General features: G+C 34.1%; 2 protein-coding genes and 1 long non-coding RNA gene across 4 annotated transcripts; all 3 read right to left on the bottom strand.

Moving 5' to 3' along the window:
- Positions 1-612: 612 nt before the first annotated feature.
- LOC137811945 (phosphoinositide binding protein) lies at positions 613-6,380 on the bottom strand. 2 transcript variants are annotated; one of them, XM_068613810.1, is made up of 4 exons: positions 5,997-6,330; positions 4,973-5,135; positions 2,418-4,844; positions 613-2,306 (listed from the first exon to the last, which is right to left on the bottom strand). In XM_068613810.1, the coding sequence occupies exons 1-4, from the start codon at positions 6,108-6,110 to the stop codon at positions 1,210-1,212; spliced, it is 3,801 nt and encodes a 1,266-aa protein (XP_068469911.1). In that variant the 5' UTR covers positions 6,111-6,330; the 3' UTR covers positions 613-1,209. The 2 variants fall into 2 exon arrangements, with proteins under 2 accessions (XP_068469911.1, XP_068469910.1); XM_068613809.1 differs by having other exon boundaries at positions 613-4,844; positions 5,997-6,380.
- Positions 6,381-11,184: 4,804 nt separating this feature from the next.
- LOC137811944 (uncharacterized) lies at positions 11,185-13,346 on the bottom strand. The gene is made up of 2 exons (XR_016518715.1): positions 13,084-13,346; positions 11,185-12,764 (listed from the first exon to the last, which is right to left on the bottom strand). It is a non-coding gene; the product is annotated as an uncharacterized LOC137811944 (long non-coding RNA).
- A 6,491-nt stretch (positions 13,347-19,837) lies between these two features.
- On the bottom strand, positions 19,838-24,908 carry LOC137811943 (eukaryotic translation initiation factor-like protein). The gene is made up of 6 exons (XM_068613806.2): positions 24,502-24,908; positions 23,204-24,209; positions 22,880-23,067; positions 21,084-21,120; positions 20,777-20,844; positions 19,838-20,672 (listed from the first exon to the last, which is right to left on the bottom strand). Exons 1-6 carry the CDS (start codon positions 24,597-24,599, stop codon positions 20,183-20,185), a joined length of 1,887 nt encoding a protein of 628 aa, XP_068469907.2. The 5' UTR covers positions 24,600-24,908; the 3' UTR covers positions 19,838-20,182.
- Positions 24,909-26,231: the final 1,323 nt, after the last annotated feature.

Below are 26,231 nucleotides of genomic sequence, written 5' to 3'. Positions count from 1 at the left end.
TATATATAACCCATAATTTAATAATACAAAATAAATTCACATTTGACTTTTTTAAGTAAAATTTGAAATTTTCTTACTTTTTAGTAATTTAATTATTTTTATAAAATTCTAGAATTTCAATATTAAATTTAGTTACCCAGACAACATTTATTTTTCATAAAACATTTTAAATTCTCTATCCTCTTAAATTTCCTATTCAATCACAATATTAGGGTTATCTTTGGTATGGTTGATTTCGATTTGGGAACGTTTCTTTTCTTTTACTTAATGCTAATTAAACGGCAATGATTAAAAACATAAAGGGAGTGAGTAATAATACATAAAGGTCAGTCAAAAAAACTTTTCGTGTTCAAACCATGACAATTCCTTAGGTACCCATTAAAATATTTCGGAGTTTTATAGAGAGCTTATTTTAAGCAGAATACTTAATTCGGTTTGCATGCATTAAGCACTGCTCCAAACGGTTAGTTTAAACATCACAGACGCTTACTGCACCATCCACAATGCATTGGATCCCAACACAATACTGCACAGTCAAGACTTGTTTGGCTTGTAAAAAATGTAACAATAACAATAAAAATAACATCACGCTTTTTATCATTTTTATAAATGTAAAATCAAAACAGCAAACATTTCCATTAAGAAATAGAATTGGGTCCGGAACACAAATCCTCAATCCCAGCTTGGATATATTGTTTCTGGATTACCAAGCTGTATCTAAAAGTCACTACAATTTGTATTTGTTATACACAGTCATAGATCCCCACTAGTGCAGTGCAACACTGATGAAGCTATTTCAAAAGGAAAATGGCTAAGAAAAATCTAGCCTACAAGTTATATCTGCTGCAAAACAGGGTTCATACAAATGGGAATAATAAGAGCAGCTGTTTGGTGAAAATGAAGGTAACCTTCCTGCAATATGTCGTGGGAATGGCCATGTACATAACTTCAAATGTAAACATATTATACAACATCGATTCATGTTTAGGAGCACATCTGAAAATTGTAACTTGCAAATGATCATGTATACATTCTCCAATATTTATGAGCATAGTAAGGCAAACATGCATGTGTAATAAAGGAAGGAGCAACCTCCTGGGCACCTTCTAGTCCTCCTTTAATGAAAATTCACAAATTCAACTAACCTCAAAGTAACTACCAATTTGAACAAGGGAGGACTTCCCAACCTGAAGTTGCAGTATTACTTCATCAACCAGAGGTTAATGAATTTAGCTTCTTTTCATACAATTTGGCACGTCGAAGAGCATCTAAGGCTTCGGCTTGTTTCCCAGAACGTTTCAAATTAAGTGCCTTAACTTTTTCTTCTTTGATTCTTTCTTCTAGCTGAATTCTCTCTTGGTTAGAGTTTTCAGCTTTAGCATTGGATTTCACAGTCTCTTGTCTTTCTGGGGCTTTTGAGACAACACCTACATCATCAAGTCCAACAGCTTTCAGAGCAGATAAGAGTTGAGGATCAAGAAAATCCTCAATAGTCACATCATCTACACCATCTAACTTATTGGAATCTTGAGCTGTCAACTCCTCCAACTGGGTTTCAATTGCCTTTGCCCGCTCAAACAAAGCTTCTGCTTCCTCTGTCCGGCCTTCCCTCCGTAGCTTTAGGGCCTGTCGTTTATGCCCCAGAGATTCCTGCTGCAACTTGAATCGATCACGACTACTCAATGGTTTTGAACTAACTTTTGACGATTCCTGTTTCTTTTCTACAACATTTGACGATTCCTGTTTATTTTCTACAACATTTGACGCCTGTGAAACATTGCTCACAGAGGCAGTGTCTGGCTGCATACCTCCATCTTCCAAATCCTTCTCTAACAGCTTGGCCTGCCGGAGTTCCTCCTTAGCTTCTGATAGTTTCCCCTCCCTTTTCAAAGAAACTGCCTTCCTTTTATGAGCCAAAATTTCCTGACGCAAGGTATGGTGGTGCTGAGAAGGATAATCCTGAACAGAATGTGACTTGTTTATGTTTGGCTTTTCAATTACATCAGTCACTCCTCCTTTTTGAGTTGTATCCCTGTTTTTGTATCCTTCATATTGGCTGAAATTATCTTTAGAGTCCAAGTGAATAGCGGACCCAGCTTGAGATGAATTAGCTGAAGCAAGTTTACATTCTTTATGTTTTTGAGTCAATATTTCAGAACTGTTACTACTGTCACCAGTAAGTAAATCTAGCATGTCCATAGAGTGGCCAGCTGAGGAGCCATGACCAATGGTTTTTTCCGCTTTCATCCTTTTCGAAAGATTTTCACTTGAAGTACTCTCCTCAGCAGTCAATGAATGCTTGCCATCTGCAAAGTGAGAGATTGCAGGAAGTAAATTATCAGACTTCCTTAAGATGGGAATATTTGTCGCATTGCTGATTATTTCTAAACCAAATGTTGATTCAGAACTATTCTTACCAGACCAAACCACAGATGAGGCTGAAGCATTATCAACTTCAGTAGCCACTCCCAAATTTCCATGCCTTTCCTGGAAATCAGGTGATTCAGACCGGAGAGGCTCTTTATCCTCGGAAACATTAAGTGACAAGTCCTTGTTCTGGTTCCCAAAATCTTCTAGTTGGCCTTCTAAAGTTTTGGCCTGCCTTAAAATTTCATCAGCCTTTTCTATCTCTCCCTTGCGCCTAAATGCAAGTGCCTTCCTTTTCAATACTAAAAGTTCTCTTTGAATCTCTCCCTTATTTCTTGATGCTGCAGCAGGAATGCTTGAAGATAAATCAGGCGCAGATAGATCCACAGTATGTATAGACCTACCAGTAGCTTCCTTAACTGGCTCTGCTTTTATGGTCACAGGTTCAGATTCATCATCCTTCCACCCTAGATTAGTAAGCATTGAATTCAATGTCGGGTCGTGCATGTCCTCTTCTGAAACAACCACATCACTTTCTTCATCAACTGGAGGATTGAAAAGTCCGTCTTTCATCACAGGAGCCACAACCTGTGATTTATTCTTTGCAGCTTCCATCTCTACCATCTGGGCTTCTAATGCTTTGGACATTTTAAGAACTTCTTCTGCATCCTCAACTTTCCCTTCACGCCTGAGAGCAAGGGCCTTTCTCTTTAAACCCAAGAGTTCCCTCTGAATTTCAGCTTTACTTCTTGGAGCTTGAACCAAGATATTTGCAGAATGCTTACCTAGAGAAGTATCATTTACAGGAACAAAATGATTACCATCTTTCTTGGACGGCTTGCTTGGAGTGTTAGAAATTTCCTTATTGTCTTCATTCCAACCCATGTCCCCAAGGAGTGAAAGATATGTGGGATCAGACATATCTTGATCTGTCACATCATCTTCACCTCCTTCCTCAAGTGCCAGATTTAAACTAAAATCAGCATGCTTACCTACTGTAACCGGAACATTATAAACAGTATTTGCATGTGATGTTTTGAGGTTTGACGTCTGATCCATCTCCGTCAGCTGACGTTCAAGTGCAGCACCCTTCTGCATTTCTTCTTCTGCTTCATTCATTTTCCCTTCCCTTCTTAGTGTAAGAGCCTTCTTTTTCAAACTCAAAAGCTCTCTTTGAATCATCAATCTACTTTTTGGTGCCACAGTGGAAGAAACATTATTAGTAGCACGTGTATTTCTCTCATCCAATTTAATGGAGTCTGATCCATTACCATCAATTTCCGAACGCGCACCTTTCTTTATAGATGTGGATTTTTGAGACATATTATTATAGTCTTCAGGTCCAGAGCTGTTAAGGTCCCTTTCTAATAACTTTGCCTTTTTGAAGAATACCATTGCTTCTTCAGCATTACCTGCTCGCTTTTGATTAAGAGCCTCTCTTTTAAGAGACTGAATTTCATCAAGCAATGCTTCTTTGTTAAAGGTTTGAGACTTGGAAGATGTATTTTCAGGTTCAGTCCAACCTAATGATTCCAAAGCACCAGCTATTTCAGGGTCCATCATATCCTCATCAGTCACTTCAAAATTACCGTCATGGTCATCAGAAGTGGCCAAAAGGTGTTCAAAATCAAAACCATGTCCATGATCTTGCAGATTTGGTAATTCTTTATCATCCTCCATGCCTCGAATTAATGCTGATAGCTCATCATCAGAATCTTCAGCCCCAGCAAGGAGTTCCTGTTCTTCAAGTTCCTTTTCTAAAATTTTAGCTCTTTTTAGTTCCTCTTTGGCTTCTACAAGCTTACCCTCACGCTTCAGCAGTAGAGCATTTTTTTTCAGAGCAACAACTTGGGACTTGTCAATCCTGCTAACCTTTTGTTCACCAGTTTTAGTAAAGATTTCTCCAATTATTGATGAGAGTTCACCCTCCAAACTCAAGTTTGATGACTTTTTGTCTTCATTACGTAGATCCATATCAGACCATCCCAGTTCTCTAAGTTCAGAACTAAGATCGTCCTTTTCTCTGCCAACATGAGAAAGTGACTTTGTTTTTCTGTCAGACTCTACAGGATTTCCTTTGTTATGTAAGTCAGACAAGTTTCCTGAAGGTAAACTCTTCTTCCGAGTCTTCCTTAAATGAATTTCCAAAGCATCAGCCTGTCTCTCAAGCTCCTTCCCTCTCTTGAAAGCTCTCATCGCCTCCCCAGATTTGCCCTCTCCTTTAAGAATTCTATGCTGCTTTTTCTCTTCCAAAGCTTGCTTACGTAACTCTTCCGGAGTGGTGGATCCCAAATCAATACCCAAAAGATTAGGCTTATCATTTGAGACAATGTTTTGTATCTCTCCATCATAATTGGATGTGCTTGAAGAAGATGCAATACCAACTGATTTTTGTCTGCTAGCAACTTTGTCACTGGTTTGACCAAGAATTTGGTTCAAAACTTCATCTTCATCATTAGGTGCTGATTTCACGCTCCCTGGATAAATTGAAATGAACATTCAATAAGTATAAAACTGTGAAATAATAACGAAAGTGAAATAGAGGGGGTCTACTTGTAAAATAGCATAGCTTGAAAGCCATATGAAGAAAAATAAATAAAAATACCTCTCCCAGGTCTACGTCCATGTCGCAATTCTAACCGTGCTGCCTCTTCTAGCTTCTTACAAGGTTCACAAATACGCACAGGTGAATCACCTTGTCCACGTAAAACCATTCTTTGTTGAGTACAACTGCCGCAAAAGATCCCCCCACACCTCCTACAGTGATGCTGAACCGTAAAAGAAAATTGCAAACAATGTAAATAAATAAATTTTGGACAAAGAATTCAGTTTGAGTTCAATCAGATTCATAAGCAAACATGGAACACCATCTTATGCTTCATACAAAATTATGAAATGAAGTTGACTAGCATTTTATTCATTTATTGTAACCAAGGATTCCATGAAGCTTCATACTACCGTCTGTTAAAAAGATTCAACTGGGGAAGCTTCAAACACAGTGTTTATCCTCTCTTATACAAGTTATAGATGCAATGCACAAAGGAAGGAGAGTCCAAACAGTGTCACATGACATGGACATTATATTTTCTAACTTTACATAAGTGAGTTTAGGAAGCAAAATCTTGCATATACATTACTAAGAGGAAAATGAGTATTAAGCATGGCTTCACAGAACAAAGAGATTTTGAATACAATATTTCTTGTAATCACAGCAATTGAATAACTGATTAAGAAAATCAATCACCCTAACCAGATTGTTCCAAACAGATCAACGACATACTGGACTAACTTAATCCCTTTTCATGAAAGAATGTACTAACTCAAAACGAAATTAACTATCCGCACAATTCAAGCACAAACAACACAAACATCGACACAGTGAAGCCAAAAACCAACTAGCATAACGAATAAAGACACCAGCCACAAATTAATAATTATTCACGATTAATAAATGAGCGAAAATTTAACGACTTTGAGATTTCTTGAAATACCCACATAAAATCCAACATTCGAAAGGGAATATAAATCATGGGTCTTCTCTCTAATTGCAAAAAGTTTCTGTATTTACAATGAAACCCCCTCCGCGAAAACAAAATTAATCGAAATGAAAAATGATAATCGAAATCAACCTTGCGATTGATGAAGGTAAACTGAGAGGAACATCCCTGGCAGTGTGAAGCGTCAACCACCCAATTATTCCCTCGCAGCGAAGGCTTTGGTGGCAACCCAATCTTCTCCAACATGGTGTTCCTCTTGAAGTCTTCTTCTTAAGATCGAATGGCCCCGAAATGAGAAGAAATGGTAAAATAGAAAATCGTGTTTTGTCACAGTGAGAGAGTCTTACGATGGAAAGGAAAGAACAGCAATGTACGTCGTCGCATTTGGTTTGAGTTTTCTTTCCTTTTAATTATAAAGAATTAAAGCGCATACTTTGTTCGTTCGATCAATCCAACATGATCAGCCATGGAAGTAACGGGCTAAAGTTCGCACATGTTATTTTCACACCTCCTTTTCCTATTTACACACCACAAATTATTATTTTTAAATCCCTTGATGGAAATTTATGTTGTGTATTGTTATTATTATTATATGTATATAATAGAAATAGAAATATGTCTTTATGATATTTTTATTTTTCAATCTCCTCCTCTCGGTTTCCTCCTTTCGGCAATGGGGTGGGAATACCTGCAAAGACATTCTGACATTCAAGTGAATAAAATGTATTAATGAGCAGTTAATGTAATTGAACCTAACATTTCTCTTAGGTACCTATTTATACTTTTTTGTGATGGGCCTTATTGTTCTTGGGCCTTGCTTAGGCTTAATCCCCTTATTGATAATTGGTTTTAGCTTGCTTAATAATGTTAATCTTGATTAGGGGTGGTAATCAAGTTATTATGATAAAGCACGCAACTTGGTTTTAACTTTACTAGGTCAAGAGGTTGAGATACGTTGTAGCCGTGTGATTGGGTTTAGTGTTCGTTTGGTTGTTGAGAGGCCAAGGCTGAGATATCGATTGTACTGGTCAGACGTGCTCGGATCCTCAGCCCAAGAGCTTAAGTGAAGTAAGTTCATATAGATAAGGTTGTACCTAGCTTAGTTTGGGGCAAGTATGGGCCCAATAACACGTTATGACTTCGGCCCTGAAGTTTGATAGTTTACGCGAAAAAGATAATTAAGGTAATCGAAGGAATAGCTAAATTAGTTGTATAATGTATATGTCTAATACATACAAATAAAAGTTGTTGGAAATGATGTGGCATAGCACCCGAAAATAAAGGTGCCTGTGAACATAATGTTTCATTGCTTAAATTATATTCTCTCTGAAATTATATTTTTTTCGTTGAAATCATGTTATGTTTGTTGAGATTATTTTCTCATTGATGAAAATTGTTGAAGGAATGTCTATAAAATGGATTTGAGACCCCAAATTTCTGAATACTTTAGATTGAAACATATTTTATAAGTTTGAATGTTCTCACTGACTTGATCGTCAGAGTGTGTGATCAACAGGTAGAGTCCCTTTTGTCCCAGTAGAGCAGCGTTTCGGAGCACCAAGTGGAGACAAGTTAAAGCAGAGCTCGCCCATTCAATCCAACCGTGGTCAACCGGCGAGAACACCGACCAATACACTGGCCTTTCGAGCTCAAGAAATTGTAAAGCACATAGAGATAATTATTAAAGAATTGTTTTTCTTTAGACGTAAGCGTCTTTCGATATCGAGTACGTTACATGGCTTCTTCTTCTTCTAGCTTTATTTTTATTTCCAAAGGGTATTTGGGGTTTTCAAGCGGAAGTAATCGAGATCAGGGAGTACTTTTGCTTATGGACACTAGGGCATCCAGGACTGAGATTGGTGGGTAGCATTGTCTTTGTCTTGAAGAGGATGTCGGGAGACTTAAATTCTAATGTGTTTGATGAGGTTCCCGACCTTGATGCCGAGGAGGGGGCAGAGAAAGTCAAAGAAAATTGGAGTCTCTACAAAGGTTATAAATGGGTGAATTATCATGTTTGGGAATATTTCTCAAAGTACCGGTGTTCTTTGGTATTCCGTTCATACGTGGCCACTGTAGACGTATATGATCCAAGCGTAACGGAGGACATAGTGGCTTTTTGGCATTGTCTGGCTATAGATAACATTGTCATCGAGAAGAAAGGGCGTCAGAAGATCTTTATTACTTTTACGCGTGTTTGTTGACAGACATTCATGTTTGATTTTCTCTCGACGAGTTTACCATGGTGGTTCTCTGGATACTAAATAGGGCACTGACCCAACTTCACCCCCAATAGTTGAGCATCTCTTCAGGTGTTTCGACTACTATGCAAGGTGTTGAATCTTCAAATGAGTCCTCAAGTATTTCTTCACTACTTTAGTACTCGTCCCAGCAAGCGAGTTGCCTGGTTATCACTTATCAGCCAGTCTAAGTTTTGTTTCTTTCCTCTTTTTACTTTCTTGTATAAAAATTTTAAAGATTGGTTTTTCAATATCCTTGTTTAACGTGTCAAGCTAAAGTATTTTTCAACTGGAAAGTGTCAAAGTTTCCCTTCTTCTGAATGAAAGATCCCTTGAAATGTAATTTGTAGCCTCGATCAATGATGAATCCGAGATACCTTCAAATGCTTTCGATTCTTGACCAACTCCCTTAAAAACATCATACCCATAAATTGTTGTCGATTTTCCAATCCCCTGACGAGGGATGACTTTGATAGTATAAGCAATTTTTTTATGTTATTTGACTTTCTCACAAGATTTTAACTTTTTTTTCAATTTATCTATTTATTGCAGATATTGTAACATTCATTAATTCGAAGGAAAAGACGTACATCTATGACCTTCGCTTAAAACGTTAACGTCCACTACCCGACAAGGGTAAAGGAGTGGTGGCTACTGATAAGTGTCTAATTTCAATAATATTTTATATTAAAATAGGTACTTATGAGGATTTATTGCTAATTTACATATAAAATAATTCCTAATTTATGAATTTATACATTTTTACATTTTTTATGATCTTTATTTGAATAAGAGTAAGGAAGATTGAAGATTTGGATTAAAGATGAATGATTAGAGCTAAAAAGATAAAGATAAAAGGTCCCAGAATGGAAAAAGATGCAAAGAAAGATTGGGCATTTTTTATGTTTTATCATTTAGCCCATTAGCGCGACACAATAAACAACCTAACCCTAGAAAACTAGGATAAATAGAGGGCTAGAGGCTCAACCTTAGGGTGCCAGATTGAGAGGAAAACACCATAGAGTGAATTGTAAACCAATTAGGAGAATGGAAGGTGATAAAAGTATGCGTGGCTAATTCTACCATTTGGGATTGGGAGTAATCTGCTCAAACTCTTATGTATTGAGGTGATATCTTATATATTAATATTCAGTTCTTGATTGATTATTGGTATTGTTGTTTTACTTTTAATGATTTTTATACAGGCATCAATTTCAATTAAAGAACTTAATATTGACATACTAATCAAAATACATGAGAGTGAGAGAGATGAAACCTAATCCCTATTTTTCCAATTGAAACAACTAAATCTTTGTCTCTTTTCTTATTGATCATCGCCAACCCAACCACTTTCAATACACTTTTAATTGTTTTGTTTTATATTTAGCGATTATTGTACTTGATAATTCAATGTTCCTTGTGGGATCGATATTCGTCCTTAGGGACAATTATTACTTTTGACAAACGCGGTGCACTTACCGTAAAAAGTCATCAGCTACTCCGACCTCTAAGAAGTAAAGTCGATTGCTTGTAACCTTTCTTTGGTTGATCAACACAAGAAGCACGAGAAGAAGAACAAGTCCCTTGTTGAAGTAACCTTATTAACTTTAATGGATTAAAATAATAAATTAAAAAACTCTTGTTTTAGATGTGGAATATTCTAACATATTAAACTTGTTTTAGTAGATTAAATGTTGAATGTTGTAATGGGAGATTTCTAAGTCACTTTTTAATCAATCTAGTGAAAAATATTTTAATTCCAAGTACTACATTAATGCTTCAAAATCATTGGAGAATGAATCATCGTGAAGATCACCACTTGAGTTTTCTCTTTTCCATTTGTATGTGAAAGTTGTCAAGTGGTAATATTCTTATTTTTTAATTTTCAAGTCTATATAATTTTTTAACTACGACTATCAAAAACGTATTCATGAACAGAGTTCACACTAGTGGTAGAAGATTGTGTGTTTCAAGATTTAAATGTTCTTAATTTTATTCTTTCTTAATTTTTTTAGGGGTTTTAGCAAAACGTTGAAGTAGATGTAACTCTTTTGTGAAAGCAAATTAGTATAAATTTTTTACTCTTCTCTTTTTCTTCCCATTCTTACCTTTGAAATTTGAATGAAAATCAACCTGTATTAAAGAACATCGTCTTAACATTTCCTTGTTGTTAATTAAGTTTTTCAAAAAGTCTATTTCTGATTTCAAATTTTTTTTCAAAGGTCAATTTACCTCGCCTTAAACTAAATCATTATTTCCAACCCTAGTGATATTTGGATGAAAATATATGGAGATACCTACATACAACTTTAAAGCATAAAGGCTTCTCTTCCCTTGATATAGAGAATGTGAGTAGTAAACTCCATATATTTATCACATACATTGATGGTAGGATAATGGTCAAGAAGTAAGGGAGAGAATTTCTTGATAAATCCAAAATGTGCATGGACACCTTCTTCATTTAAATAGCATGCCCTAGGAACAACACTCCTTATGATCTTGTTAGTGTTGCAAATGGTGTTGTCTTTGCTGGATCTTGTTAGTGTTGCAAATGGTGTTGTCTTTGCTGGATCCACTGCTGATAAAATGAGATGCATATATGCACACTACAAAAAAACGTGTATAATGCGACGGTTATTTTTACAAAAACTGGCGTTTTTAACCGCCGTATTATACGTTTGTGGCGGTATCGCGTACCGCCAGAATTCTTGCCGCCACAAAGTTTAATGTGGCGGTCAATTGAGAACCGTTGTAGCAGACGCCATATTATGCATTGTATAAAATGGCGGTTTTAAGCATGTAATTGACGTCAGTTATAAATGTCGTAATTTTAAAACTGGGTAAACCAATTCTAACGTAAATAGTGGCAGTTTTAATCGCCACTTAATACAGTATTGTATGACATTTATACTATACTTTATAACTGTCATAATTCGAATATTAAATATTTAATTTTATTTTTAATATTTATAATAATTTATTTAATTCTATTTTATAATTTGATTTCATAATATTATTTAATTTCATATTATAATTAAATTGTAACATAAACTAATTTCATAATATAATTAAAATTGCTAAACATAATAATCAAAAGATGACTTCATTTATTCATTGATAACAAAGTTAATAATGTCAAACTAATCCAAATGACAAGTAAATTACATTGTCAAAATATAAATTCTTTCACTTTCAATCCTAATTTGTCTTATTGCCTCCACTTGATCCCATAATATTCTGACTTGATGATGCATCACCACTTCCAACATCCGGTGCCTGAACTAAATTAAAATATGCTTAGAGTTAATTAATAATTTTTGAAAAATAAATGAAAACAATATTATATTATGAAATTCAAGGTATAATATGAGAGAGAAAAATTATATGAAGGCAATAAAATTGAATTAAGGCAGCTAATAAAAATCAACAATTATAAATCAATTATAATTTTAGGATTTACCTTTAGATTGTTGAGAACCGCAACTGTCTAAATAATAAAAAAATAACCAAATTAATATATCAATAATATAGATATTTAAATAGAAAGAGTTTGAACATCAAAGGTCAATAGGGATGATATATACCATGTACATCACACCACTATGCTTCCCTTCCCCAGACCGTACAAAGGGCCAATATCAAATAAAGAGACTTAAGATCATGACTATGGTTGGATGTGTAAATTATATTTAATAGAGAAATAGAAGCATTACATGTTGGACCATGTCATTTAAAATTCATAATCCAGTAATAAAAATGGAAACTCAAAAATTACTAATGGTTGCAAAATCAATCTAATTGTATTCCATGGAAGAAACCATTAATGTTATTCTAATGGTTGCAAAAATTACTAAATCTTGTATGCCATGGAAGAAATAATTAATGTATCAAATCATGATTCAACTCCTAAAATACTTTATGAATAATAAATTGTAATATTCACCAATGACATAAAATTAGCAATGTTAATAGTTTTAGAGTAGGAATTAAAAAAGAAGCTAAAAAGAGGAAACATGTGAAAGGCAAGGGCTGTTGCAAGACCACATATACCAGCTCCCCCACAATCACAATATCCGTATCAACATTTTTATCCATCTTCTCCCATTTCCTTCCTATTTAAGATATTTAATTAAGCCTAACATTTAAACTACTTAAAATATTGTTCATAAAGTATAACATTATAATTTTTTTAGAAATGAATTATCAAAAAAGAAAGTGTTTAGCCACATAACTTTGGCTTCAGCTCAAGCTACTTCCAACCTAAACCATGCAGCAAAGGAAACAACCAAAAAATGAAAATAAACTAAGAATTGACCATCACTGATCTCCAACAAAAATTCTCATTTCCAAAAAATTCTAAAGCAACAGATATGGAAGAAGTAATAAAATAAAGGTTTTTCTAATAAGTGTCATAGGAGTACTAAGGTTTTATGGCACTCCTTAGCAAACCAAAACCCATAAAATGAATCAGGTATTCTATCTAGAATTTGGAAAGTAAAAGCCTAGACATTTAGCAAACCACATTGATTTGAGCTTAGGAGAGAAGATACTTTAATGGGCAAACATTGGATGGTTGATCGATCATGACATCCTCTGGCTCTGTCATATCCTCAGGCTATCCTTTCCACTTCTTGTAAATGCTAAGGGCCTCAACCATGCCTCCCTAAACATCACACAAAGTTAACTTATGTGCAAATTTTATCATTGCATACCAAATCAATCTCACGTGTAGAACTAAAACTCCCAATATATAGCAAATTAAACCATCAAACATATACACATTTAGTTTAGATTATATATATATATATATATATGATATATCTCAAGATATATGAATGCAAGAGATTAATATTTTTTTACCACAAAAATCTAGAAATGGAAACTTAATCACAAACTTAAAATATATATACACAGAAACACAACACGTTGCATGCACACTCTATGAAAAACTTGATAAAGATTAGGATTAATTTTTCACATACCTTTCAATGCACAAGAAGCAAAGCATCTCCTTCCCCATCTTTTTGAATCAATTGTACCTTTGTGCCATAAATTCCACAACCATCAACCCTGAAACAACCCCCTCCATTCACCATATGTGGCCCCCTCCTGACCCTTAGCACCGTTTGAGAATATGAACAATAGAGTTTGCTAATCACAGGCATCATGCTCATCTTCCAACTCTGGTGGACTCAACAATGATATTAGCTTCGTTCTCATTCCCATGGGATCTCCTCAGGATTCCTTGGGATTAACAAAAGATTTAATGACATTGTTCATGAAGAAACGAACACTTACAACATATATATGCAGGGCAAAACAATGGAACACATGAAAAAGGGTGAAAAATATACCTGTGTCAAAAAAAGTGTAAATCATGATGCTTAGAGTCCTTGTTGGTGACATCGTGATGCTTACAATGTCCATGAACACTATCGTATTTAAACATCTATGTCTATAGACGCAACAATCACCATCAAAAATCAGATTTATTCCCGGACATTGTCGATGCTTCTCCTTCTCAGTCAAGTCGTACAACAACAATAAAAATATCAAATCAATATTTCTCATTAGAACACCACAAATAATAAAGAGATGGCAGAAGCAAAAACGAAATATGAAACCAAAAACATCGAAACTTTTCCTTCGTGGAATATCCTTACCATACAAACCACACAACTTCAGAGAAAAAAAAATGCCAATGGGTTCTTACCTTAAGAGCGAGGTGCTTATTGCCAAAGGTCGTGATGATGAGATTAAATATAGAGGGTTTGGAAATGAAGAACAAAAGAATTGATGGTGAGGGTTTCGAAATTAGGAACTTCAAAATTATATTCAGAAGAAAATACACACAAAAACATAACTTTGCCAAAAGAAATTATCGTTCCACGTACCTGTTGCAACAACGAACCAACGATTGCGACGATAATGGCGGCCAAACATTGTGAGAAGAGTGAGAAGGGTGATATGGTTTGCGGTGATACTGAAAACAGTGAGAGTGAGAACGTTAGCGGTGAGATTGAGAAAAAAGGTTTCAGTGAGAATGAGAAGAGGGTTTGCGGTGAGATTGAGAAGAAGGGTTTCAGTGAGAATGAGAATAGGGTTTGCGGTGAGAATGTGAAGGGTTTTCGGTGAGAGTGAGAAGAGAAGGGTTGCGGTGATAAGAGAAGGAGAATAGAACGAGAATGAGAACGATTAGGGTTAGCTGAGAGAGGGGAATACGAAAGAGGGGAAGTTTCAGTGAGAGGGGTTGCGTTGCAGTGAGAAGGGGGTTCAGTGAGGACAAGGTTCGAAGAGGGAAATGTGAGGGGGGAATACGAAAAAAAAGAGTAAAGTTGTATATTTTCGAAGAGGGAAATACGAAAAAAATATTGGGAAAGAGGAAGGTCAAGAAGGAGGGAACGAATTATGGGAGAGCGTTTATTTCGAAGGATAATTATGGCGTTTCTACACGCCACATTTCAAAGGAAGATTATGGCGGTTAAGAAGTTGTCGTATTATATAGTTAATTGTGACGGTTTTTAATAACCGTCATATTATAACCGCCACCACATACAAGTTCTTTTGTAGTGGCAATTGATGTCAAGAATAAGAAAATTTTATGGTCCTATAAAACTCACTACAAGAAAATCATGAAATAGAAACTAACTTTTAAAAGCCAAAATAATTAGTTGAAAATCATGAAATAGAAACCAATTTTTAGAAACCAAAATAATTAGTTGCAATAGTAACTAAATTAGAGACCATTTTAGAAACTTAAAAAGAAATTGGTTTCTAAATTAGTTTTTATTATTGTTAAATGATTTCTAAATTGGTATCTAATTAGCAATCAATGTTTTTGCTATCAAATTTAAAAACTAAATAATTGGTAGTTAAAACCTTGGTTGTTAATTAGATACCAATTTAGAAATTATTTAATAATAATAGAAACTAATTTATAAATATTTTTTTGTAGTTTCTAAAATATCTTTAATTTAGTTACTATTGTAACTAATTATTTTGGTAATTAAAGAGTCAATGTTGATAGAGGCATGTCAATCTACAAATATGTGGGTCATGGATACAACTTTGATTATGGGAATACCTTAGAACTTAAAGATAATGAACTTTTTCTCTTTGCTTTCTTTGTCAAAGAATTTGCATGGTTATATGAGTTTTATTTTAAAAATTAAGAAGTGATACACAACTTTTATTCAATTTCTTAAAAAGAAATTGGAAAAAAAATTGTGCCATTATGCACGACTTCTATAAAAATAATTTTGAATATAATAATGAAGTTGTATTGTGGGTAAATTTCCTATCTAGCACCATTTACACTTTTATTTCCCTAACTAGCACATTTTTGTTTTTTTATTTCTCTATCTAGCACCCTTTTATTTTTATTTCCTTATCTAGCACCCTTTTATTTTTTATTTCCCCATCTAGCACCATTTCAAAAATAAATAAATAAATAAATAAATAATTTTTATTTTTTTATAGTTTTAATTTTGAATGCACTAAAAAATAAATATTTTTAATTTTTAAAATAGTTAGAAATATAATTAATGAATAAAGAAATGAGTTTTTACAAAATAAAAATAAAAAATTTAAAATGTTTAGTTTAAAATTATTTTTTTTAAGAATGAAGAAAATAAAAAATTAAACCCTACAACAACATAAAAGTTGAATCTATAAACATAAATTAATATTTATTATTATTATTGATGATGTAATCATGTTAATTTCAAGTAAAAAATTATAGGACATAATTATAAAAAAAAAAACAAAGTCAATTAGTATTAATTAATAGTGGACACACAAATAATATTGGAGTGTCTACCCTAAATGCAAAATTCAAAAAAAATAATAATAATGCAAATGTAACACTTAATGCTTAAAAACGAGAAGAAAAAATGAAAAAATAAATAAGTCTAGAAAATAAAAATAACAACAATAAAATAAAAACAAAAATAAAAAAATAAATAAAGAATGACAGAAAAATAATAATAACTAAAAACATAAAAGATATAAAATAAAGACAAAACAAAATAAGATAAAGATAAAAGATATAAAAAAATCTAAATAAGATAAATATATGATATATAAGGCAATACTAAATAAGTATATGTTGATCATAAAAATGAAAATAAATTAAAGATGATCATTCATTTAATACTTTCTTCAATGGTACATTAAATAATTTGTGTGAAATGAAACATAATTAATGACGAGAAATGCACAATCCAGTAATGTTGGGACAAGTTCTCTATGTGTGTCCTGGTGTTTGACAATATGAACATCTTTTTGTTTGAGCATGTTGTTCTCTTATGTCCATATCAGTCCTTATTTAACTTGGTTTTTTTATAATTATGTCCTGTATTTTTTACTTGAAAATAACATGATTACATCATCAATAATAAAAATAAATATTAATTTATGTTTATAGATTCAACTTTTATGTTGTTGTAGAGTTTAATTTTGTATTTTCTTCATTATTAAAAAAAATAATTTTTAAACTAAACATTTTAAATTTATTATTATTTTTTATTACTTTGTAAAAAATCATTTCTTTATTCATTAATTATATTTCTAACTATTTTAAACATTAAAAATATTTATTTTTTAATGCATTCAAAATTAAAATTATCTAAAAAAATAATAATTTATTATTTATTTATTTATGAAATGGTGCTAGATAGGGAAATAAAAAATAAAAGGATGTTAGATAGGGAAATAAAAACAAAAGGGTGCTAGATAGAGAAATAAAAACAAAAGGGTACTAGATGGGGAAATAAAAGTGTAAATGGTGCTAGATAGGGAATTGACCCTTTTTATTGTTTGTGACAACTTCAATAATAAAAACAACTAAAGCAAAAAATTATGTTTGGATGGACCATTTTTTCATTTTAAAGCCGTTACCTTAAGCACAACTTACTGTTTTCGTAAAAATATTTATTCATTGTGATAAATTTTAAAAATAAATTACACCAAATTGATAAAAAAAACTCTATGATAATTATCATCAATACATACTTTTTACAGTATTTTAGATGCATTTTTTTATGTTTTTAAACTTTAATTATACTTAGTTTAATGTAGTTTTTAATAAATTGTTCTTTAAATTTGAATTTGTTTTTTTATTACGTTTTGCACTACTTGATATTTTTTATTTGTTTTAAAAGATATTTGTTTAAATGTCAAATTTGGAAGGAATTTAGGAACTTCAATCAACATCAAAATAAAATAAAAATGAAACTTGTTTGTTCAACTTTAGGTGTTCAAGATTGAACGGCATAAGCCTACCCTTGGATAACAAAAAAGAAGATTTTTGTGAGCACTCACGCAATCCATTTTTAAGTGGCATAAGGGAGAACTGAGAGAAGAAAAACAAGGTAAAAATAACTTATCTTCATTAAAATATTTGTTCCTTTAAAGCAAATACTTGGGTTACATTAATTCATGAAATTGATATGAATTAATTGATAATAGAACCAGGGACTTCGCTTTTGGTTTTGTTTTAGAGGTTAGGAAATAGTGATGACATGTTAATCAAGATATTATGCTTGAAGTATTGTCCAATTATCATGTTATCATATAAATATATGTGAATAGGACTTTTACTTCTTACTTTTCTACTCATGATTACTTCTATGATTCGGTGTTCTTATCAAAATTTACAAGGAAGCACCACATTAAAATACTTGTATGAGAATAAAAACAAAGGCACTCTATGCATACTCCCCACAACTACATCTACATCTATTGACATCTTTTTTTCATTTTGCATTTATTCTATGCAACGGAAACTAGTTTCCATTGTACACCAAAATACACAAAAGTACTCATACTAGGTCCACATCTTCAAAACCCATCAGAAAAAACAATAAAGCCCGCAAAGTTTAAAGATTACATCTAGAAGTATTAGCGGTTATATATAAGAGAATATTTTATGGTTATATCTTTCTGTTAGTAGAGGAAACAATTGTCCTATAGGGATTGGTTTACAATAATTTTAGTGGTCTTTATAAAACAAATCTATGTAATAGAGAAGACAAGAGAGTTAATTTAATTTTATCTTTCTAGACTTTTTCTTCCTTTTCAGATTTTGGTGCCCTAACTCTTCTTCCCCTAAAACAGCGTAACAACTTGGTGTTTTTATTAATCTACCTTCATGCCTCCCAAACCATCCAAAGAAAGATCTGGAAGAAACACTTCAGACCATCATTGATAAATTAGCTACTTTGCAAACGCAATTCAATACCAACCAAAAACACTATGATAATCGTTACCTGGTTCTACAACAAACCATGGAAACCCGTCAAATAGCATTAGAATCTAAACAAGACACCCTAACCAATACCCTCACTAGCATCTTCATTGCCTTGTTCGCTCAACACCACACCATTCCCCCTATTTTAGATCTCACTTCTTCCATCGACCATTTATCCATAGATGCTACAACCTCTCTTCCACCACCTCTATTAAACACTTCTCAAGCTAACGTTACTACCCCCACTAACACCACTATTCCTTCCCCCCATCATTTCTTCTCCTATACGTCCCCTTAAAATTCAACTTTTTTTTTTTATGGTACAGACCCATTAGATTGGCTATTTCAAGTAGATCAATTTTTTCAATTTTATACCATTCCATGGGATTCCTGTTAAGCATGGCTACTTTCTATATGCGAGGTGATGCCCTCAGTTAGTTCAAATGGATGTATCAAAATCACCAACTCACTGATTGGATTTCTTTTAGTAGAGTCTTGGTGTTGCCTTTTGGCCCCTCAATTTATGTAAACCACCAGGTTGAGTTATTTAAACTCCAACAAAATGGCACTGAATATCAAAAGGTATTTGAAAAACTGTGCAATCAAATTTTTGGCATTACACCTGAAATGATTCTAAATTGTTTCATTTCCGGTCTCCTTCCGAAAATACAAAGGAAAATGGTTGTTCTCCAACCCAGCTCTATAACACTAGCCATGGGCCTGGCAAGATTGTTGGAATCTAAGTTTCAGGACTCCAAACTTTCTTTACGCCCTATGCCATTTTTACCCCAACCTTCCCCACATTTATTACCCCCAACACGTCCCTCTTTTCCTCCCCAACCACCCTCCATTACACCCCCTCAAATACCCACAAAAAAAACTCACATCCGCCCAACTCCAAGAACGTAGAGCTGCTGGCCTCTGCTACAATTGTGATGCAAAAAAAAATTCCAGGTCACAAATGCAATTCTAGTCTTTTTCTACTATTGTTGAGTGAGGATACCACCCTAGGAAACCCTACTCATACCTCCACACAATTTTTCCAACTAGAAATAGACGACACTACTCATTTCACCTATCATTACAAATCCTCTCTCGCACCCCTTCATCCAATACTCACCGACAGTTCCCATAACATATTGCATCCCCATGGAGAACGAATACATTGTTCGTCTCTGCCTTTCCAATCACCCTCCACGACACCAACAAACTTCTCCACAACCATGTTTCACCCAATCATATTTGCCAACTCTTACCCAACAACCATATACACAGAAGTACACTTTTGTATTTCATTTTCCGTTGTAGGATTATTAAAGGAACACCCATAAAGAGAAGCTGAAACTCGCAACATTGCAAACCTCAATTAGTTAATTGATTTACTGATAGAAATAATTGCTTTGCAGATAAAATACATGATGAATTGTTTAGAAACTATAAATCCGTGATAAGGATGTCCATAAATTGGCCAAGATATAGCTACATGATGAAACTAAAACGAACAATTTTATGGTGTTAATCATGCTACAATGTCTTAGTTAGGCAACAGCCCTTTCACCTTCTCCACCATAAAGACAGAAAATTAGTTTCTTGGCCAAAAATGATACGGGGCAATAAATAAAAACAAAATAAAACATGGTGATTGTAAATTGGTATTGTCATAACTAGTTCTAAGTAACTCACACTCGCAATCGTTTTAATTTTCTCACTCACTCGTGTTTGTTGTGAATGAGGAGAAAATAGTGAAAAGTACAGCCACTCCATGAAGTGGTCGGCAGTCCACTTTGCAGGAATCCAATAGTGCCTCCCAGTCCCAATTATCCACCAAAGATTTAATAACCATTGATCTGAGGCCTTGATGTAGGACCAACAAGCCGTGAAAAAGGCACTTGTGTCCTGCTGCTGCCTGTGTTCAGCCCCCTTTGACCAGAAAACCTACTGTCATTTACTTTTGGATCTGATACAGATTTCGAGAATGCTTGTGCAAGTTCAACTGCTGAAGCTGCTCTACCATACCGTATGCCAGCAGCACCTGGAGATGCTTTTGGCTGCTGCTCCACAGGCTTGCGCCATGTCTCAGGTGAAGTTTGCCTCTCAGGAGGAGCCTGTGGCCTATCAGTCTCCCTCACAGTTCTCCGGGTGTCACCCCGCCAATTTCTTCTCTGTGCATGAACCCTTTCACCATCTACCCTTTGCTCCTTCCTGTCAGCTTTTCTGCCTGTCCTTTGATCCATATGAGCATCCTCAGTCTTTTCACTGTATCGGGTCTGGCTTGAATGTTCAGGATGATGTTTCTCGGCCCTCAAAATATTGTTTTCAACCCTTCATGCAACAATATTTATTGGCAATTGGCAAGAATTGTATCCGACTTGGATCACCATTGAGTTAAATGGTATAGCATACAGAAAGACAAAACAAGTCCTTACCTATTTGAATGCTCCACCACATCATAATTGTTGATAGACACATCATCAACCCCTCGCTCCTTCAACACCTGTGGAAAAGATTGGCAACATTATCAAGATAAAAACAGAAGCCAAGCACGGACAAAATGAAAGAAGAGTAATGTCAGTTGCAGCAGTTAGCATTACAAGACACATTAATTATAGGAAAATAACATATTCCACTCATTGGGTACGGGTGATTTTCACAGGATAAAAACACAACAATAGTAAAGGTAAACCATAAATTCTAACTGGCATTTAGGATAATATATGAAGGGAAAAAGCATACTAGTTCTCGTGGGCGAGCTCCACCAAATAAAGCATTCCTGAAACATATGAACCAGTCGTTCCATTATTATACAAGAAGCCACAAATAATTAATCAAATAAACTTTCTGAAAGCATTGAGCACAGACACAAGATAAAATTAAGAATTTATAAAGTTCGAGAAACCCATCCCAAGATACAACATTTGTTTTAAGTAGGCAATGATTGAGACGTGATTGCATTCAATATATGTATAATGCTTGATTGCTCTTACACTTCTAAAATATAAGTTACATACATTAGTTGAAGAAAACCAAAAACAAGGCATACATTCTATATGTTACGAGGCCCCTTAACAACCATATCTAGAATGAGAAGCAAACATAATGGCACTATTTAGAAGTTTTTTATTATGAGGCATCGATGTATCTTTACTACTAATTATATTTCCAAAAGGCTTGATAACCATGTAATTTGAATTTAAGGGCCAAATTCAAATTGCAAGCATGAGACAGGCCCTAATCCAAATCTACCTGAACTACTCCAAAATTTTAATATGTACTACTTTCTAAATAATTTGAACGAGTAAAAAGGATACAAACACACACAGAACTATTTCTACCTATAATATAACATGTTTCCATATGTAGAATGTGCAAATGTAATTTCATGGCTTCTTCAGTTTGTTTAGTATTAAATGTATAAGGTGCAGATGATCAGACGGAATTAGACGAAGCTGGATGAGGCTCATCAAGGAGTTAACTGATGAATAACTAAGTTTAGAAACTCCAGGGATAAATTTTTTTCTGGGCTATATATACTGGGGAATACCAACTTACTTCCTTTTTTGTAGATGCTAGCATCCCCACATTTTAATAGGAAAAAAAATATAATTCTACTATTCCTCAAAGCAAATAATATTGCAGACATTTGTTCTATATGGTCAAGTGACCAGTCTATTAGTCTTTCAAGACTTAACCACTTTTCTTCCTGTGTCTCACCTCCCTAATTCTCTCCTCCATCACTTTTCAAATTTAGGGAGCACAACTCTCTCTTACTCCAAAATATGGCACTTTGAAAGTAACAAATCTCGAGTGAAACTTCTAATATTTTCCATATTTCCAAACTAATGGACAAGAAGAATGAATTTAACATTCCAACCAAGCACACACAAGAATCATGAAGACATGAAATGCACATAATCGCCCTTCTCTGATATTTCATTAAAATTTTAAAATTCACTTAGAAATTATAGGCATAACATGTCTTTCTTGTGCTTTTGGGTGTATGTGCATGTGTGCCTCAGTGTTATGTATTGGAATCACACCTTCCTTTCTTCCTGATCATGCTAAACAGAAAATATTGGAGTTGTAGACTTGTAGTAAAGGACGATAACTTTTGTCACAAAGAACACAAGCATTCTGTAGTGATGAAGGCAACCTAAATCCCTAAACTACTTGCAATAGGTGGATTGTATTTAGTTTTGGAGTTGACCTGACACATGAACCACCTTGGAAACCCCAATATGTATGTTCCAACAAATAACAAATTTAGTTAGGTTAAAACAAAATAACCTTCTCGTTTCATGTGTATGTTTGGAGTACTACTAATGTATTGGGTTTAAGACTTTCAGTGATGAGCATTCATTCTTATAATATACATGTTCAAGCAATTGCTATAGAAATAGTTTGCTATGGCAATAGTTCACTAAGTTTTGAACCAACTGCCAATGTGTCACTTTCACAGACAATGCAAATACCATATAATAGATATATACAGAAGTTAAAACTTCCCAAATTGACAGCCTCACACAACTGACCTGTCTCTTTCACTGTTTCCATCCAACTGTTCAACTGGATGAGACCGAGGCTTCAAATTCAGCTTCGGACGCAGGCCTGACTCCTTACCACTATCAGACCCGGCTGATACAGGCTTCGAAAAATTGGCATGGCCGTGTCCCAGATAAACGGTTTCAACATGGCCAGAATCATTAACCTGACGATTACCCTACCATGAAGCAAACAATAGAATTCATAAAGCAAATATTAGAATAAATAAAAGCTAATCACCCAATCCACACGCAAAAAGAAAGAGATAAAAAACTCCTGTGGAAGGGAATCTTGTGAGCTGAACTTGTGAATACCTGTGCATATTCCATAACAGCTTGTTCTGAATTTTCCAGTGGCTTTGCCCTTGGTAGCAACTTCAGTTTAGGTCGTTCAGTTGATTCAGAAGGCATAGGCTGCTGCAAGTCAGACCCAACAATTGTGCCATCATTTCGAGCCAGCTGAACCCCATCAGAGTGATAAGGTGCACTTGTAGGTCGTACATCTGAATATCTGGAAACCCCAGACCTTTCATAATTTAGTAGCTCATTCCTACCACCTTGCATCTGATTATCAATTCCTAAGCCCCTTTCAGTATGTCTTGCTAGCATAGCATCATAGTACTCCTTTTCACCAACTGCATTCATCCTATTATAGGCACCACCACCATTAACACGTGGTCTATTTTCCGCTTCAGGAGATCTAACCATCTCAGCATCTGTCTGATAATGTACAGCCTTTGACTGCCATCTACCAGAAGACACCTTCTCAAGAGCACTAGCATGAGCCAACTTGGAGGCAGCACTAGCACTAGACCAAGCTGGTTGCTCCGGCTCAACAGCACTAGCCACTTCTTTCCTCAATGACCATGCGTTCGGATAACCACCACCACCACCAGTTCCCTGCTCCTTATTACCTCCTAAACTCTGAGGATTCATCACTACGTGCACTGCATCGGTAAGCCTCGCAGAGTATGAATTACCCATCCCAACAGGAGTTTGAGACACTGGAGCCACTTGCCTGCCCAATGAACTACCTCCCAGTCCATACTCCGGCCTCACCTCAACACGAGAAGGCGGACCACCACGAATGCTCTCATCACTGATTGTCCTCCGAGGCACCGAAACACCATCAAGGGGCTTCCTCTCATCCTCATCAAAATTCCTGCCAATTGGGGCAGTGTGTGACAGAAACGGGCTTTTATCATCGTAATGCCTAGTTGCCGGCGACGTGTGCGGCCGAGACCAATGATCCGACCGCCCCATCTGTGTCCCCCACGCCGAAGGCCGATCAAAACCAGGACGATCTGAAGCCCTCACAGTCCTGCAAAAGACCAATAAAAACCCAAAAAAAATGGTGAAACATTGCACAAACAGATCCATCACGAAGAAACCTCATCATACTAAACGGAAACAGACATCGTGTACAATTTAAATCCACAGATCTAATTCCTCTCACAAACACCCTTTCTTTCTTTTTCTTTTCACAACCACAACATCAACAGGTGTACCCATTTGCGAATAATCGAAGACACATCAAACTAACACAGAATGATAAAAATTTAAAAAGGCATGGATTAAAACAAGGGAAAAAACGATAAAGGGGTGGTACTTACACGCCAGGAGCAGAAGGTAGAGGGAGATCAGAGGGTATAGAACCGCCATGAAAGTCCTTGAGCGTCATGGTGTTGCCGCTAACTTTCTTCTTCGACATTCTCCCTCACAAAAATTCAAAAAAGAAAAAAATTAAAAAAAAAAAAAGTGAAGAGAAGAATCCCAATCCCAAATCCTGAAATTAAGGGTCGTGCTGATGGAAGCGAAGGGGAAGAAAAGGGAAGAGTGAGGAGGGCAACCCCACGAGTGGGAATGGAGAAGCAGAGAAGAACGCGACTACGATCGGTATATTGGATTTGGTTTGGGTGCGAAACGAAAGTGAAGAAGAGTGTTTCTGTGAGAATGATTGTGAATGATATTCTGTGAGCAATTTTTTATTTTATTTTATTTTGGAATTTTCTTTCTTTCTAAAATACTGTCTTCGTCTTCTTCTTTTTAAACCTATAATTATGATTTCATATTTCAAACTACACATATTTATTTTTTAACATTTTAAGATTAGTGATTTCGATCTAACCGTTTAAATTAAGATGTTAAAGATTATATAATAATGATTGCAAATTTAAAATGCACGCTAATTAACATTAAGTCGATTTATTTTTTGGTAATTATAATATTTTTAATATTAACTTTCACAATATTATATCATTTTTTTATTTTATTTGTACCAGAATACATCAAAGAGAATGGTCAGAGACCAAATACCTTATTTTTTTGCAAAAAAATTGTTAATTCTCATAGCACTATTAACCCCGTGTCACAAATTTTTTAGATTTTGGATAATCAATAATAATAATAATCTATTAACAATTAATTTTGTGAAAAATTGTCACTTTTAATGAAGACTAATTTTTCCTTAGTCACTCGCATGTCAGTGTGATAATATTCTCTATTCGAGAATTTATGAACAGTAAGAACAAGAATACATCATTTCAAAAAGAATAAAGAGTAGTATAATAAAAAAATTATTTATGAAAATGATTTTTTTCATCATCTATTTCTTGGACTTATACTTTTACAAGGTTTATTTTTATTTTTATTTTTAAATTTAAATGCGGTTTTGTTATTAAATAGATGAAATTCATGAGTTTTTTTTACATAAATGGATAATTTTTAAAAATTATAAAAATAGGTGTTTGGGATGACGATTTTGAAAAAAAAATCGTTATTTGATACATGATTTTTATTTGGATATTTATCTTTTGGAAGTAGAAGTTGTGTTTGACTATCAACTTCCAATTTTTTCAAGTACAACTTGTGATTTTTTTTTTAATTTAGAAGTCTTGAAAGCACAATTTTTTATTTTTTTTAAATGTAGAAGTCATGCTTAGAAGCACAAGTTCTATTTTTTTAAAATGTAAAATTTTACTAAATTACATTTCATTATAATAAAAAATTATCTAACATAACTAAATTAATTAATTAATTAAACTAATTGAGTATTTGTTTAAATTACGGTAATAAATTATCCAAATTACATTTATTTACAAATAACTAAATACATAATTTTAAAAACAAAAAAAATACAAATACAAGTTACATACAAAAACAAACATAACAAAATTAATACAGCAAAAAATACTTTGTGCTGAATGGAACCATTTCTGCATAAAAAAATACGAAAATCAGAAGTTGTCCTTCTAAAAAAAAAACTTGTGCTTCAAAGTACGCCTTCTGAATTTAAAAATAAAAATAAAAAGTTATGCTTCCAAACACGATTTTTATATTTTAA

The sequence above is a fragment of the Phaseolus vulgaris genome, chromosome 2 (genome assembly GCF_051622355.1).
Source record: "Phaseolus vulgaris cultivar YP4 chromosome 2, ASM5162235v1, whole genome shotgun sequence".
Taxonomy (NCBI): domain Eukaryota; kingdom Viridiplantae; phylum Streptophyta; class Magnoliopsida; order Fabales; family Fabaceae; genus Phaseolus; species Phaseolus vulgaris.
This window is presented reverse-complemented; position numbering and strand designations above follow the sequence as displayed.